The sequence below is a fragment of the Kogia breviceps genome, chromosome 4 (genome assembly GCF_026419965.1).
Source record: "Kogia breviceps isolate mKogBre1 chromosome 4, mKogBre1 haplotype 1, whole genome shotgun sequence".
NCBI lineage: Eukaryota > Metazoa > Chordata > Mammalia > Artiodactyla > Physeteridae > Kogia > Kogia breviceps.
Window position 1 is genome coordinate 26,206,716 of NC_081313.1, and position 15,877 is coordinate 26,222,592.

General features: G+C 46.9%; 1 protein-coding gene across 2 annotated transcripts in view; it reads right to left on the reverse strand.

Moving 5' to 3' along the window:
• The window catches only part of MTMR12 (myotubularin related protein 12), a 72,695-nt gene that overhangs the window by 44,964 nt on the left and 11,854 nt on the right, over positions 1-15,877 (reverse strand). For both annotated transcript variants that reach the window (XM_067030853.1, XM_059060828.2), the window contains exon 2: positions 158-218. In XM_067030853.1, the coding sequence (XP_066886954.1) occupies positions 158-218 (61 nt within the window). The remainder of the gene's footprint in view (positions 1-157; positions 219-15,877) is intronic.

A 15,877-nucleotide genomic window follows, 5' to 3' on the forward strand; every position in this document is an offset into this window, starting at 1 on the left:
TACTGAACTAAAGACATTGATATTTTTGTCCAACTCATTACTGTCACACACTGTCTGGATGAAAACAAAGGAGTTTATATATAGTGCTACTCGGGATGACACAATTTATCACTGGCTTTGAATTGCACATGAGGTAAGATGCTAACATGACGGTTACCTGGCAACAAGCGAAGAGTTACTTCCTTCTCTGTTACTTCCTTTTCGTTTGTGTGAATTTCCTAAAAGAGAAAAGGGTAATATTTTTGTTTATTTAAGGGCTCAAAATGAATAACATAAAGCCATACTTTCAGAATACACACTAAAACATCATATTCGCTCAGGAGCTTTTTGTTTATGTGACAAGCTAAGTTTTGTTTTGTTTTGTTTTTTAATTGAAGTATAGTTGATTTAGTGTTGTGTTAAGGGTTTTTTTTGTTTTGGGGGTTATTTTTGTGGTATGCGGGCCTCTCACTGCTGTGGCCTCTCCCGTTGCGGAGCACAGGCTCCGGACGCGCAGGCTCAGCGGCCATGGCTCACGGGCCCAGCCGCTCCGTGGCATGTGAGATCTTCCTGGACCGGGGCACGAACCCGTGACCCCTGCATCGGCAGGCGGACTCCCAACCACTGCGCCACCAGGGAAGCCCCTTTTTAAGTATTTTTAACTAAAGGAAGTCAGAAAATTTCAACAAGTTGGTTCAATGTATTACACTAATTATTTAGAATTGACAACTATCAGTTGTCCCAAGTGGAGAGAGAGGGATGGACACTCCCCATATAAAGGAACAAATGTCACATAGCAAAGAAAAGCAGCGCAAGCAGAGTCAGAAAGAGAACGGAAGACAGTCCACAGAATGATTCCCCTCTTTCTCCAATGAAAATCAAGGATCGAAAACAAAAGAAGGTGGTTGTGTGCTTTGGAGAGAAAATGAACCTGTGTAAAGGGCTTGAAGGTAAGAACAGGAAACTAGTGGCCTGGCCAAAAGGTCTGTTCGGTTTTTTCCATAAGATGGCTCTAGTAGCACTTAGTTGCCTTTAACTTCATTTGAAAGAATTCTGTTAGGGAGATTGTATGTGACAGCTGTCATATCAGCATGCATTTAAAAAGACTTGGCAAAATTGGTGAATTTTTGTGTAGCCATTTTAATATTGAAGGTGGAGGAAAAAAGCAACATTTTCAGCATATTATGCTTTATTATTTCAAGAAAGGTAAAAGCGCAACTGAAATGCAAAAAAAAAGATTTGTGCAGTGTATGGAGAAGGTGCTGTGACTGATCAAACATGTCAAAAGTGGTTTGTGAAGTTTCGTGCTGGACATTTCTTGCTGGACGATGTTCCACGGTCAGGTAGACCAGCTGAAGTTGATGGCGATCAAATTTAAGACATTAATTGAAAACAATCAACGTTATACCACGCGGGAAATAGCCAACATACTCAAAATACCCAAATCAAGCGTTGAAAATCATTTGCACCAGCTTGGTTATGTTAATCACTTTGATTGTTTGGGTTCCACGTAAGCTAAGCAGAAAAATACCTTCTTGACCATATTTCTGCATGTGATTCTCTACTTAAATGTAATGAAAATGTTCTGTTTCTAAAACAAATCGTGACGGGCAATGAAAAGTGGATACTGTACAATAATGTGGAACAGAAGAGAATGTGGGGTAAGCAAAATGAACCACCACCAACCACACCAAAGGCTGGTCTTCAACCAAAGAAGGTGATGTTGGGACTCCCCTGGTGGCGCAGTGGTTAAGAATCCACCTGCCAATGCAGCGTACATGGGTTTGAGCCTTGGTCCGGGAAGATCCCACATGCCGCGGAGCAACTAAGCCCATGCACCACAACTACTGAGCCTGTGCTCTATGAGCCCGCGCGCCTAGACCCTGTGCTCCACAACAAGAGAAGCCACTGCAGTGAGAAGCCCGCACACCGCAACAAAGAGTAGCCCCTGCTCACCGCCACTAGAGAAAGCCCATGCGCAGCAATGAAGACCCAATGCAGCCAAAAATAAAAAATTTTTTTTAATTTTTAAAAAACAACAAAGAAGGTGATGTTGTGTATGTGGTGGGACTGGAAGGGAGTCCTTTATGATGAGCTCCTTCTGGAAAACCAAACGATTCATTCCAACAAGTACTGCACTGCTCCCAGTTAGACCAACTGAAAGCAGCACTTGATGAAAAGCGTCCAGAATTACTCAACAGAAAACACATCATCTTCCATCAGGATAACGCAAGACTGCATGTTTCTTTGATGATCAGGCAAAAACTGTTACAGCTTGGCTGGGAAGTTCTGATTCATCCGCCGTATTCACCAGACATCGCACCTTTGGATTTCCACTTATTTTGGTCTTTATAGAATTCTCTTAGTGGAAAAAATTTCAATTCCCTGGAAGACTGTAAAAGGCAACTGGAACAGTTCTTTGCTCAAAAAGATAAAAGGTTTTGGGAAGATGGAATTATGAAGTTGCCTGAAAAATGGCAGAAGGTAGTGGAACAAAGGGCAAATACGTTATTCAATAAAGTTCTTTGTGAAAATGAAAAATAAGTCTTTTATTTTTACTTAAAAACCAAAGGCACCTTTTGGCCAACCCAGTATGAACATATCAAGTCAATAGTGAGCCATCCACTCTGCAGCATACCAGGGCTCAGTAAAGGCGGCCGGGAACATACTTCCTCATTCTAAGTTACCTAAAACCATACGGCAGTGCCATGGGATGCAATCACTTCTAATAAGGAATCAAGGCCAGGTTCTGTGTCACTGTTTCTCAATAAAAATATCTTCAAATGCTTCTTTGCTGGGTTCGGTGTTTATCCGATATTCAGAGATAATTAGCAATGCTTAATGAATTAATGGACCAAAACAACATTCATAAATGGCTGTTAACTCTAAGACTCAACAGGGTCTACATCTTTATGTAGATTTTCATTACTTTCATAAACAAATTTATCCCCATCCTAGAACATTCATGTTATACATTCTTCTGTTAGCACCTATAATATTACTCTTTAAGTACCCACGTGCATGCTTATCTCCCTCTCTAGAACAGTGTTTCTCCAACTAGGGCTTGCATCTATTAGTGGGTTGTAAATCAATTTAGTGGGTCAAAATCAAAATAGGAATAAAAAGTATCATACAGTAAAAAAACTGGAAAAAGAATGACTGTTAACATAACAAAAAGAGAGGCATGTTGGGCCCCCTCATCAACCTACCACACCATCTATGAAGAATTCTTGCCAAAATATCTGATCTCAATCTGCTTGAGCTGCTATGTCAACCTACCAATTTATAGGTTGAATACCGGGACGGAGAAGCACGTTAAATGACACCATGGGGATGCAACCAACCAAATCCTGACTGTGGGAAATTCTTCAACACACAACCAGTTCTGTCAACAAATAAAGGTGGAATATTTGGGGTTTGTTTTGGGTAGAAGTCTCTGGTTGGCATGAGTTTTCTGAGTCTGTTGATTCAGACTGAAACCTGGGTACGGCTGAGGCAGGGAGAGCCCAGACAGCCCGTCCTGAGGCCGAGGAACAAGAACAGAGTCATGGTGTCTGCACAGAGCCTGTTTTGCGCGCGGTCTGTTTTGGAGATGCCTATGATTTCCATCCCAGGAGATGCCAACACATCAAGCCTCTGTGAGGCAGTGTTCTCAAACCTGTGGAGTGTCAGATCGGCCGGGGAGCCTGTCACCTCTGCAGACACTCAGGTCCCGACACAAGCCTGAGGGGTCAGAGTGCGGGCGAGGCGGCCGAGCCTCAGGTTTTGTAGAAGCTCCCCAGATGATCCTGATGCGTTGCCCTAGGTTACACAAGAGGGACTATTTTTGCATATGTAAATGCTCTGAGTGTTTCGGTAACTTAGAAATTCTCATTGAGTGTTTTCATCATCTGTCATTGACAAAGAACTAAATTAAAACACAAGTATTTTTGACAGGTTTGTCATCTTTCTCTGAGGAAAGCAAAGCTATTCATTAAGTTCAATCGGCTGTTAGAAAACTCTAGCAATCATCTTTGGTGCTTGGAACTGAAGCCAGCACGGAGGAGACTGCCCTATTGTTACGTCCGAGGAAGTATCATCTTCCGACGATAAAGATGTTCTACTACCTCTAACTACCTACATCCATCAGTTCTTGAAATGGTTAGTGATATTCTTTGTTTACATTCCATAAACAAGACAGTTAGGAGACATCTTTTAGAGCTCTGTCCTACGCCAAACGCCCCTTCCCCAGACAACTGTCCCCTGCGCCCCACCTCCAGGAGACAGTCACCTCCTCCCCATTACCCGCGTGGGATAACAGCAGTACCCGCACACGGCTAATCGTTTTATCTCCCCGTTAATTTGGCTGAAGGGCCAAGAGAAGCTAACCAAACTGGCTGCTTCAACTACAGACTTGCAGATTTGGCCACAAAAATGGAGCCGCAGAGAAAGCTGTTCTGCAAAGAATGAGACACGTGAAGAAGACATGTGGAGATAAAAGCCCAACCCAGACACACGAGCACTCACAGCCTGGACTCCACGGCTTTCCAGGCTCTAGCGAGGCCCAGCCACGCCTCTGTCCCACAGTCCCATGAACCACACCTGTATCTTTATAAATGGGTCTGCTCGTTAGCAAAAACTAGCTACAGCAGTTCTGCTGATTGTCACCGAGGGCATCAACTTAGACCAACTGAGAAACCACAGATGACAGGATCACGTCCTGCAGCAGGTTCAACGTGCAATACATCCAGGGCCGCAGGACTAGGAATCAATGTCAGAGCCACCAATCTCACGAGTAAGACTGGCAGGGGAGAAGGGCAGTGCACCGCCTGCTTCGTGAGCCCGAATATTCGCGCCCAGGAAGGAGGCGGGGTCCTTGGTGGCTTTCCCTCACTAGAAATGGCAAAGGAAGACTCCCACAGACCTGCTCTCCATTCTCAACACTGTCACAACATGGCATGTTCTCAAAGGGATGAAAATGAATCCACCAGAAGCACTTCCTGGGAGAAAAAAGGAAAGGACTGGAGACATTTTCCCCACTCACCCTCGTCTTTGTAAAATGCCCCAGAAGCTTAGTACACATTTTTCATTTTAAAAGTAGGGACTCCTCTTCTCTAGAATTATGTTAAATACGTTCTGATGTTGGCAACAAGTTGCTGACCAAAAACTGATCTGTGAAAAGGGAAAACCCACCAAGCAGCTAAGTCATGGAGGAGTCACATATCTCATGAAGCGTGTAGGAATTTTAACACTGGATAGGGTGACAGAAAAACCACCAAGATTCCTAACAGTGCTCGACTTCCTACTAAAGCTGCCGCTATTCATCAGACTTCCTTCAGCTGCAGAGAGGGAACAGAGAGGTCAGAATAATGCAGTAAGATATATACCGCTGCTGACAAGCCAGCATCCAAAAATAATCTAACCATCCAGTGCATGTGAGTCCCTGCCTCGAATGCCATGAAACAAATCACAAGACTTTATCCAAAACACAGATCCTGCAGCAACCTCATCTATTTGGAACACTGCTGAAAATCACGAAGTGAAAAAGACTTCTGAGCAGTAAAGACAGGTGTGTCCAAGTATGTGCACAGCAATCAAAGCCCTCCACAAGCTGTCAGTCCCAGCTTCCACTTCGACCACACGCTTTTAACTATAATGATAAGAGCCAGCATTTATTAAGCTCTGTGATGTGCCAGGTAAGTACACTTCATTAGTATCTCATTAATCCTCACAACAACTCTAGGACTGGCGTTACCTCCATTTTACAGGTGAAGAAACTTAGGCTTAAAGAGGCTCAAGAACTTCCCTTTTACAGGAAAATAAGTCACTAACCAAGGGTTCGGCCCAAGCCCCGACTAACTCGAGCCCACATTCCTCGCTGCTGTGTCCTAGTTCCAATAAACACGGTCTCCAGTTTCCTACCACAAAAGAAAAAAGTCGTCATAGCCACTGCGTATAACAGAAAACCAGTCTCCTGTTACAAAACGGATTAGAACAAATTAGGAAAATTCCCTTAAGAAAACTGTACTCCACTGTACAAGGATTTGCCTCATATAGGACAAAAGCACGTGAAAGCTAACATCAGCTACACTCCTGAGAATCTGCTGAGAGGTTGCAAAGCAGCCTGGTCGTTTCCATTCCACTGGTTCTCAAAAACTAGTTTCTTACCAAGTTCACATTCAGAATGCGCACATCTCGAAAGTGTGATGGACCTAGGGCCCCTCGGCAAAGGCAGAAACACGGAAGGGCCCTGCCAGATGATCACTGACCTTGAAAAGAATGGAGCGGGGGTCTCTACAATGATGCTCTCATAGGCCAAAATGCTTATTAATGTTCACATCAATCCCTCATTGCTTACAAGGGCTCTGAGTCAAAAACCGAAGTTGTTATTCTCAGTTTAATTTTATCCAGCCAGAAGGGCAAATTCCAAGAGACAACATAACATCCCTAAAGGTTCCAAAACACAATTTCCTTCTATCACATCTGGCACCAAGTGCTAAAAAGACATAACACAAACACTTTATTTCCTCCAAGTCGCTCCACTGGTCTAAAATGGACACTTAATACTGTTTTCTCCACTAAAATAGAAAATCTGAGGGGAGAAATTCATTTACATCTACATATTAGGTGGGAATCCATGTGTATCTTAGAACAAAATTTACCTTTTTTTAAAGCACAGAGTTGTATTTTTAACACAGCCTAGTACTGACAATTTAAGTTTTGTCTTTCCCCTGGCTTCTCCAAACGTCTCTCTGTACATGTACTGAAAATAAATAATACAGACTTGAGGCCACAGTCCAAACCCAGCTCTGATACCTACGGACATGAACTTGGGCTTGCCATGTAACCTGAGCTTTGGTTTCCTCCTGTGTGAATGGGAATAATACCACCTCAGTATGAGGATATGAAGAGAAACGGGTGTAAACACCTGGCATACATATTCCATAAATGGGAGCTGTTACAACTGTTGGACCCAGCAGAATCTAAGCTTCCTGATTCCTTTCTTTTTTCTCCTCCTTTCTTTTGATGACTAAACAAAGAATTCCAACATACTACTTAAGAGTTGCAATTATTCAAGATTCTGAGTAGAATAATTGCTGCTTCTCTCTCAATCCTGTTTCCCACATCAAACTAAACTGACTCCACTCAGGAGGCTTCTCAATTCTTTTTTTTTTTTTGTGGATCAGAAACTCCTGCAATTAGCAACATCCAGGTTGGTCCTAATTCCATTAGACTTGGACTACACAGTAATACCTGAAGTCGTAGAAAAAGAAATGGCATTTTTCTGCTAATAGGATTTGTTTTCTACAATGACTTAGGTCCTGTCCTTCGGTGTCTTTTCTTCTGCAATAGAAAGTACTTTGAACCCACTATAAGACCAAAAGAGTAAACTAATGGCTTTCTTTTTTTTTTTTTTTTTTTTGCCGTACGCGGGCCTCTCACTGTGGTGGCCTCTCCCTTTGCGGAGCACAGGCTCCGGACGTGCAGGCTCAGCGGCCGTGGCTCACGGGCCCTGCCGCTCCGCAACATGCGGGATCTTCCCGGACCGGGGCGCGAACCCTTGTCCCCTGCATCGGCAGGCGGACTCTCAACCACTGCGCCACCAGGGAAGCCCACTAATGGCTTTCTTAAGAGAACACTGCATCTGAGGAAGGGACTGCTTGGGCATGCCGACAAAAGGTAAGCTTTCCCGACTGCTGAATTTATTCAAAGTGGATTAAGCTGGGAATTCCCTGGAGGTCAGTGGTTAAGACTCAGAGCTTCGGGCTTCCCTGGTGGCGCAACAGTTGAGAATCCGCCTGCCAATGCAGGGGACACAGGTTCGAGCCCTCGTCCGGGAAGATCCCACATGTCGCGGAGCAACTAAGTCCGCGAGCCACAGCTACTACGGAGTCCACGCGCCTAGAGCCCGTGCTCCGCAACAAGAGAAGCCCACGCACCGCAACAGAGTAGCTCCCGCTCGCCACAACTAGAGAAAACCTGCGCGCAGCAGCGAAGACCCAATGCAGCCAAAAATTAAATAAATGAATAATAATAATAATAATAAAGACTCAGAGCTTTCACTGCCATAGGCCTGGGTTCAATCCCTGGTCGGGGAACTAAGATCCCACAAGATGCGGGGCGCAGCCAAAAAAAAAAACAACCAAAGTAGATTAAGCTACTGAAAGATGGTAACAAATTGAGAATAAAAACCTGTATAAGCACTTGCGCAATGGAAGAAAGGAGCCACGCTGCAGGCAATCATCACTAATATCTAACCTGTCTCTGGTTAACACTTCCAAAAAAGTATAAATGTTCACTATCAAGTCTTACAAGGTAATCAACTCAGGAAAAAAAATAAGCACCATCACCACTACCATCAACCACCCTCCAACCCCCCAATCAAAACATACACCAGTCCTGAGAAGAGAAATAACCTAGAGGACTCCAGTAAGTCAGGGTATGCAAAGAGGAATCATAAAGAAACCCTCCCCTCAAAAATAGTGAATTTTTTCTTTACTTTGGGAAGCGACCTGTATGGGTGGTGGGGAGAAGGCAGGGAGCACAGAATGGAGAGTACTCATCAGCTAGGTCCCACAGTTCCTTTGCCTCCGTAATTTTACAGGAGCTCTTTGAACTCCACAAGAAAAACACAGAAAGAACAAACACGGAGATGGTATTTCAAAGTTTTTGTTGTTGATCCGGGGAGAAGGAGCATAGCTGAATGGAGAAGAGAGGAAGGGGTTAACAATAAGGTGCAGCCCACGTCTGGATGCGCTGAAGCTGGTCATGGATCTTAAAGTGGGTTACAGGACGTGATGAGAGTCCCACGTGTATGTCCTACTCCTGACCGTGCTGAGCTCTCAATGTGTATAAGCTGTTGTCTTCATGGGCAAATTTACTGGATGAGTGATTAAAGGCTGTCCAACCCGACCTTTACAATTGGATGAGTAAATACAATCTCTTCCTTACTGACGTCACAGATTACTACATCGTGACTCAGGGGTTGCTTGCAGACTGCAGAAATCACAAGTGTCCACGCGATGAATGCCAAAGTGGCTACTTTCAAGGGCCAGCCCTTACTGAGGCTGAAAGGCGAATAATGATGACACATTTCTAGAGCCTTTGTGGCAGGCATCGTTGAAAGGGCTTTATACTTATTAACTCAGTTAATTCTCACAGCAAGCCTTGGAGTAGGGCTCTTATAGCCACTGTTACCTCCAACTCTGCAGACGAAGCAGACACCCGGCTAGAATGTGGTAGAAGAAGTTAAACCTGGTAGCTGGCTCAGCCTGTGTTCTTACATGATGCCACACTACCTCTTCCGTGGAACGAAGAAAACAAGGAAAACAGGACAGAAAGATCAGTGAATGTATCTGCTAGACCCACCTGAAACCAGGTCAAAGCAAGCATCAATAAAAGAGCCCAGGGAAAGCCTAAAATTGTTTTGGAGAGGCAAACAGAGGCTGAAGGGACAGAAGCAAAAGAACAAAATACATCTATCCCCCAGGAGTAATGGCTGCTACGTGGGAAAGAACTCGGGGGGGGGGGGGCTTCCTCAACACCAGCTGAGCGTTCACCTCCTATGACTCACTCCACTGTGTCCTCCAAGGCCTTAGTCTCTGGGTGTCACCCCAACCAACCCTCGAGAGTTCAGCCGGAATCTTCGATGTACCACACTCCAGGGAAGGCTCCAACCGCAAATGACACTGCTATGTACAGTCTGGGCTACCCTGTGCTTCCCTTCAAGAGCATGTCATCCTAAGAGTCCCCCTTCACACCTCCTTCTCCTTCACCCTCAGTACCCAGTCCTTCACCACCAAATCCGATCAGTACCGCCCATTACATACGCCCAGGACCCATGCTCCTCTCTTACCTCCACAGCACCACCCTGGTCCAAGCTACCATCATCCCCCACCCGGACCACTGCAGCAGCTTTGCACCTGCTCGACCTGCGTCTGCCTCTTTCTCATCCATTCTCACCCTAAAGCGGCAGTGATCCTTTCACAACACGGTCTGCTCTGGGTTACCGGTGGCAGGTGGGCAGCAACCTCACAAAGCCTGCAAGGAGGCCCTGCACAGCCCCGCCCCCACCTCCTTGTCCACCCTGCTCTCCCGCCATCCTCCCCCCTCAGTCTGCGTGCTGGCCACACTGGCCTTCCTTCAGCCTCCCCGTACCTGCCAAGCCCCTTCCTATCTTAAGTCCAAGTTCCTTCTGCTTGGAATGCATCTCCTTTCCCTCCTTGCCCTGTGAATTTGAAGTATCCACTGGACCTCAGGACAAGGGTCATTTCCTCTGGGAAGCCCTCTCTGTTTCCACGTTCTTACAGCCCCGTGTATCTCTCCCTCCTAGCACTTGTCATAATTGCGATTTCACATTTATTTATGTAACTACTTAAGTCTATCTCCCCCACCAATCTATAAAGTCTTTGAGGGCAGGTCCTCTCTGTCTGTTTTTTTGCTCGCCATATTGTCCCAGAATCCAGTACAGGCCTTGAAAACAGTAAGTGCTCAGAAGACTTCGTTGAGTAATTTAATTAATAATGGCTTTCGGTAATGAGAGGTTTTTAAAAACACTCCAGCAGGAATCAGAGAAACACATGGGAGGGAGATTAAGAGACAATATCTAGGCTTGGGCTTTGACGTGGGTGGCATCAACCAAATGCTCTCATCATACCGTAAAGAACATTCCATGAAAGGCTGTCTTGTACGTGGTATTAATCCAGAAAGACTGGAAGTCATGAAGCCTGTCCAGTAAGAACTGCAGGAGAGCAGGTGCCGTGGATGGGCCTGGCACCATCCCAGGATCTCACAGGAAATGCGACCAGCATCCAGGGACAGCTGCCTCTACACTAGCCCTGTTCTCTGGAGCAGTGGGAGCTTCTGAAACTGTCCCCCTGGTCCCGGCGAAGGGCCCCGAGCCCCCCAGCCCTTTGCTCTTTCTATCCCACTCCCCTCAACTCTGGTACCCCCTGCCCAGCCGCCTATTCAGCACACGGTCACAGTCGCACTTCCAGAGCTATGACACGTGGGATGAGATCCCTCGCTGACCCCAAGTAAGCAACGTGCTCAGTGTGTGAGAAAAGAAGGTTAGGAAAGTACAGCTCTTTAACAATCTAGCAGAACTGGTTCTACTACTTACGCTGACAGACTTTTCTCTGCCAGAGGCCTGAGAAGGAACTCATCTGAGAACGATGTAAATTTTCAGCAAATGGGGCGTTACACACCATCCCTGTGGTTTGTGCAGCACCTCTTGCTGCTCCATCTGAGTGTGGACAAAGCTCGCTATTATGGCACAAAAGAAGAGCAGAGACTGCTGGCACTGGTCAAAGGATGTCCAAGTCTTCAAAACTAGGGTATCTCAGTGGCCTGACTTCAGTTCGAACAGCGGCATGAACATAAATGGAGAGTAGTTCTGCCAGGGCGGGAGGATGAAGGTCGGGGTTTTTGGGTTAATTCCTACATCAACATTTACCCCAATGCTATGGCTACTTTTTTTTTTTTTTTTTTTTTTTTTTGTGGTACGCGGGCCTCTCACTGTTGTGGCCTCTCCCGTTGCGGAGCACAGGCTCCGGACGCGCAGGCTCAGCGGCCATGGCTCACGGGCCCAGCCGCTCCGCGGCACGTGGGATCTTCCCGGACCAGGGCACGAACCCGTGTCTCCTGCATCGGCAGGCGGATTCTCAACCACTGCGCCACCAGGGAAGCCCTATGGCTACTTTTTTATGTTTGCTTGTTTGAGCTTTAAAAGAGGATAAAGGGCACGAACAGCAAGTCTTCCAGTTTCCGTACATTTTTACCCCACAGGTCAGAAGGAGCTGCATCTGTTCCTGCTGCCACCGTGAGTATCAACAATTCCCAGGCCACGCAGCTGCCACTGCCCTCACATCCAAGCAACTCGCCCCGCGCGGAGCCAGAAGCACTCCTGCTCTGGCCACGTCTGTGCCAGACAAGACGTGAGAACTGCCACCCATTCCCCAGCAAGCCTGCGGCCCAAAGGAGACGCACCCACTGCGACCCACCTCCTACAGGTGGCCCAGCAATTACGAGGTGTCCATCTGATCTCCTCTCAGAACTACGTCTCTGAGAAGGCGTGGCCCAGAGCACAGGGTTCCCATGAGCCTGTGCAGCAAAACCAGTGAGTCAGCACTCAAGCTGCACATCTGGTTACTCAGAGGTGCTAGATGACCCACCGCCAATAGATACCAATTCATTTCAGCAGCTCCTGAGGAACCTAACTACCAAATGCCCGGTATAAAAAGATGAAGAGGGCTTCCCTGGTGGCGCAGTGGTTGAGAATCCGCCTGCCGATGCAGGAGACACGGGTTTGTGCCCTGGTCCGGGAAGATCCCACATGCCGCGGAGCAACTAAGCCCGTGAGCCATGGCCGCTGAGCCTGTGCGTCCGGAGCCTGTGCTCCGCAACGGGAGAGGCCACAACAGTGAGAGGCCCGCATACCGCAAAAAAAAAAAAAAAAAAAAAAAAAAAAAAAAAAAGATGAAGAACTGACTTCTGCCCTTAAGATGTTTAGACAGGCAAAAGAATAATAACTGGAAAACTGGGTATTCAGTGCAGTAAACATTAGACACCTGCAGAAGGTTATCTCTCTACGCATCATCTCACTTAATCCTTACAACTCTTAACTGCCGTTACTGTTCCCATTTTAGAGATGGGGAAAATGAGGTTGACCAAGGTTAAGTGAAGTGAGACTTGAGCCTGGGTTTGCCTGTCTGGAGCCATGCCCTTCACTACAATAAACCTGCTCCTGTCCGCCGACCACATCCTCCCCAGGGACACTGTTTCCTCCCCCTGGCCTTTCAAACACTCTTTCATTGACCGAACTGTCATTTCTTAGGCACCTGCTGTACCAGCGCAGCAAAAGCCGATGTGAACACAAGGCACAGCCCCGACTTCCTCAGAGCACACGGGAGTCTGACCACAGCACAAGCAACAGTAATGACTCGTGTACACTGCTACGCTGTGCGGGAGGCCACAACAGGAACACAGCAGACACACCTAACGGCATTCGGAGAGGGTCAGCAAAGACCGCTACCCTCAGGAAGTGTCATTTAGACTGAGACCTGAAAATCAGCAGAAATGCATTCCAGGCCAAATGACCAACACTCTGGCTGGCTGCTCTTTCTCATCTCCTTTCGGGGCAGGGTCCACAGGACCTCTGTTCCTTGGAGAAGCTCTCCCAGAACATATGCTGACAACCCTCCTCCCTTCAAATGTATCTTTACTCCAGATCTCTCTTCAGAGCTCCAGATCTGGGCCGCAAACAGCCTCCTGGCCACGGGCACTGTAATGTCCCTCAGATCCTCCAAATTCACATTTCTAAGTCAGCTCGTCCTGTCCCCCCGCCCCTCACCGAACCTGCTGTCCTGTGGACTCTGGCCCTACCGCACACCAGCAGTCATTCTCAGCTATCCCCTGCCTCAGGATCTCGTCTGCTCTGCTTCCTTAGCAGCTCCAGAATGCGTCCACGCCCATCCTGCCCTGCTGCCGCTCTTCCTTCCAGCCACCAGCGCGCACCTCACCCTCGCGCACGCCCGTGATCAGCGTCTTGCCCCCGCCATCCAGCCCCCGGCGCAGCCGCTGGACCCCACAGTCAGCTCTCCCCAGTCCTGCCCACCCAATTCGTCCAGTCCACTGTCCACATAGTTCAAGTCCTCTGCAAAGCTTTCTTGGGCCTTCCCTGGCGGTCCAGCAGTTAAGACTCTGCACTCCCAGTGCAGGGGGGCTCAGGTTCAATTCCCGGTCAGGGAACTAGATCCTGAATGCCACAACTAAGAGCCCACGTGCTGTAACTAAAAGATCCCGCGTGCCGCAACTAAGAGCCAGCTAAATAAATAAATAAATAAATAAATAAATAAATAAATAGGGCTTCCCTGGTGGCACAGTGGTTAAGAACCCGCCTGCCAATGCCGGGGACACAGGTTCGAGCCCTGGTCCGGGAAGCTCTCACATGCCACGGAGCAACTAAGCCCGTGCGCCGCAGCTACTGAGCCTGCTCTCGAGAGCCCACGAGCCACAGCTACTGAGCCCGTGTGCCTAGAGCCCGTGCTCTGCAACAAGGAGAAGCCACCACAATGAGAAGCCCGCGCACTGCAACAAAGAGTAGCCCCCGCTCACCACCACTAGAGAAAGCCCGCGAGCAGCAACAAGACCCAACGCAGCCAAAAATAAATAAATAAAATTATTTTTTAAATAAATAAAATAAATAAAAATTACTACCTAAGCACGTAATTAGTGGCAGGTATTACTGACCTTTCCCACCCCTCTCCGTTAGCTGGGTTCCTTAAACACATTCTAGTCTCATGGATAGGGCTGGGGCACATTCAAAGACAGACTTTAAATCGGAAGTCTTATCACTGAGGATAGAGACTAGAGACTAAAGTGAATCTATCTACTGTCCTGGTCTAGGAAGCTAGAAAAATCAAAATAAGATTTGTTCCCTGGAGCTGATTCCCAGGGCTGCTGGTTCCCCGCTCCTGGCCGGGGGGCTCCGCTCCCTTCCGAGCCAGCCTGATCAGGTACCAGCTTTGCCACTGACCACAGGTCCACTCTACTAACCTTACACCGCCTTGGCAGTTGGATACAAGCAACAACTACTCTGACAATAAAGCACGACAGCAGCACCTGAAGCCAGGGAGCAGACACGCCGTAAGAGGCGAACTAACGATCTCTGTCTGGACTCAAGGTTACAAGACCACAGATGCGGGGCAGGGTTGGGACCTACTCCTTAAGGCCTCTGCTGTTTACTCATCAAGCAGATCAGTTCTCAGTCACAATACATGTTCACTTCACAGGGTGAGCTGGGAACTCTCAAGAGTACTTCAGACTAAGCATCTATTATCCACAAAAATATATGTCTAACTTAAACACGGAAATATATAATTTGCTGGAGGTTTTACTATGTCCTGTTTCACATGTTCTATGTCATCTATTTTGACAACAGGCCGGTAAGGAATTTTCATCCCCACTTTACAGATAGGGCCAATGAAGCTCCAAGAGGTTAAATAACGTGCCTGGGCTCACAGGGCTAAATAGGTGGCGAGCCAGAACTCAGGACTTCTGATGCCAAGTTTAGTCCTGATTCTTAAACTGTGTTTTTGTAAAAGCTTTATGAAGACATAACTCACGTACCATACAATTCACCCATTTAAAGTATACAAAGCAATGGTGTTTATCAGTACACTCACAGAACTGTACAACCATCACTAGAATCCATTTTAGACCACGTTCATGACCCCCAAAGGTTAGCATGACCCCCACGATTAGCAGTCACTCCCCATTCTCCCTATAGCCCCCGCCCCCCAGCCCTAGGCAGCCAATCTTAAACTTTTTTCTTGTTACAAAATAATACCATCGAGTGTCCCTTCAACTGTAACAAGTCTCCAGGACAGGGAAATAGGCAACAAGCTCAGACAGCACCCTTACCCCAACAGCTAAGCAATACTTACTCATTCTTGTAAAAATAAAATACAGTGTGTGTGTGTGTGTGTGAAAAAAAAAAACAAAACTTACTCATGTGTCATTCTAAGTCCTTTGTCTCACATTTAGATTTACTGCTTTTATTTCCCTACCTCAGATTTTTTCTTTTTGAAGGAAGAAAGTAACTGCTCACCGAGATCCAAACTAAAGCCCTCACCTGTTTTGACAGTTCATCATTTACTGAACAGCAGTGAAAGGATTACTCATGCTTCTTAGCAAGGATCACTCTTACCAGGCATTCCCCAGGCCTTTAAATAATCCAAACACTTTAGCATATTCTCCCTAGTAAGAACCTCAGGCTAGAGAGGAAATGGTAAGACCCACCATAGCAGCGTAAGCCTCAGAACCCACAGATCTGACCTCAACAAAAAGCTGGCTTCATTCCAACGGAGGCTCTGCTCGCTTGCTGGAACGGGAGCTGCCTAAGGAAGCAAAGAGCAGC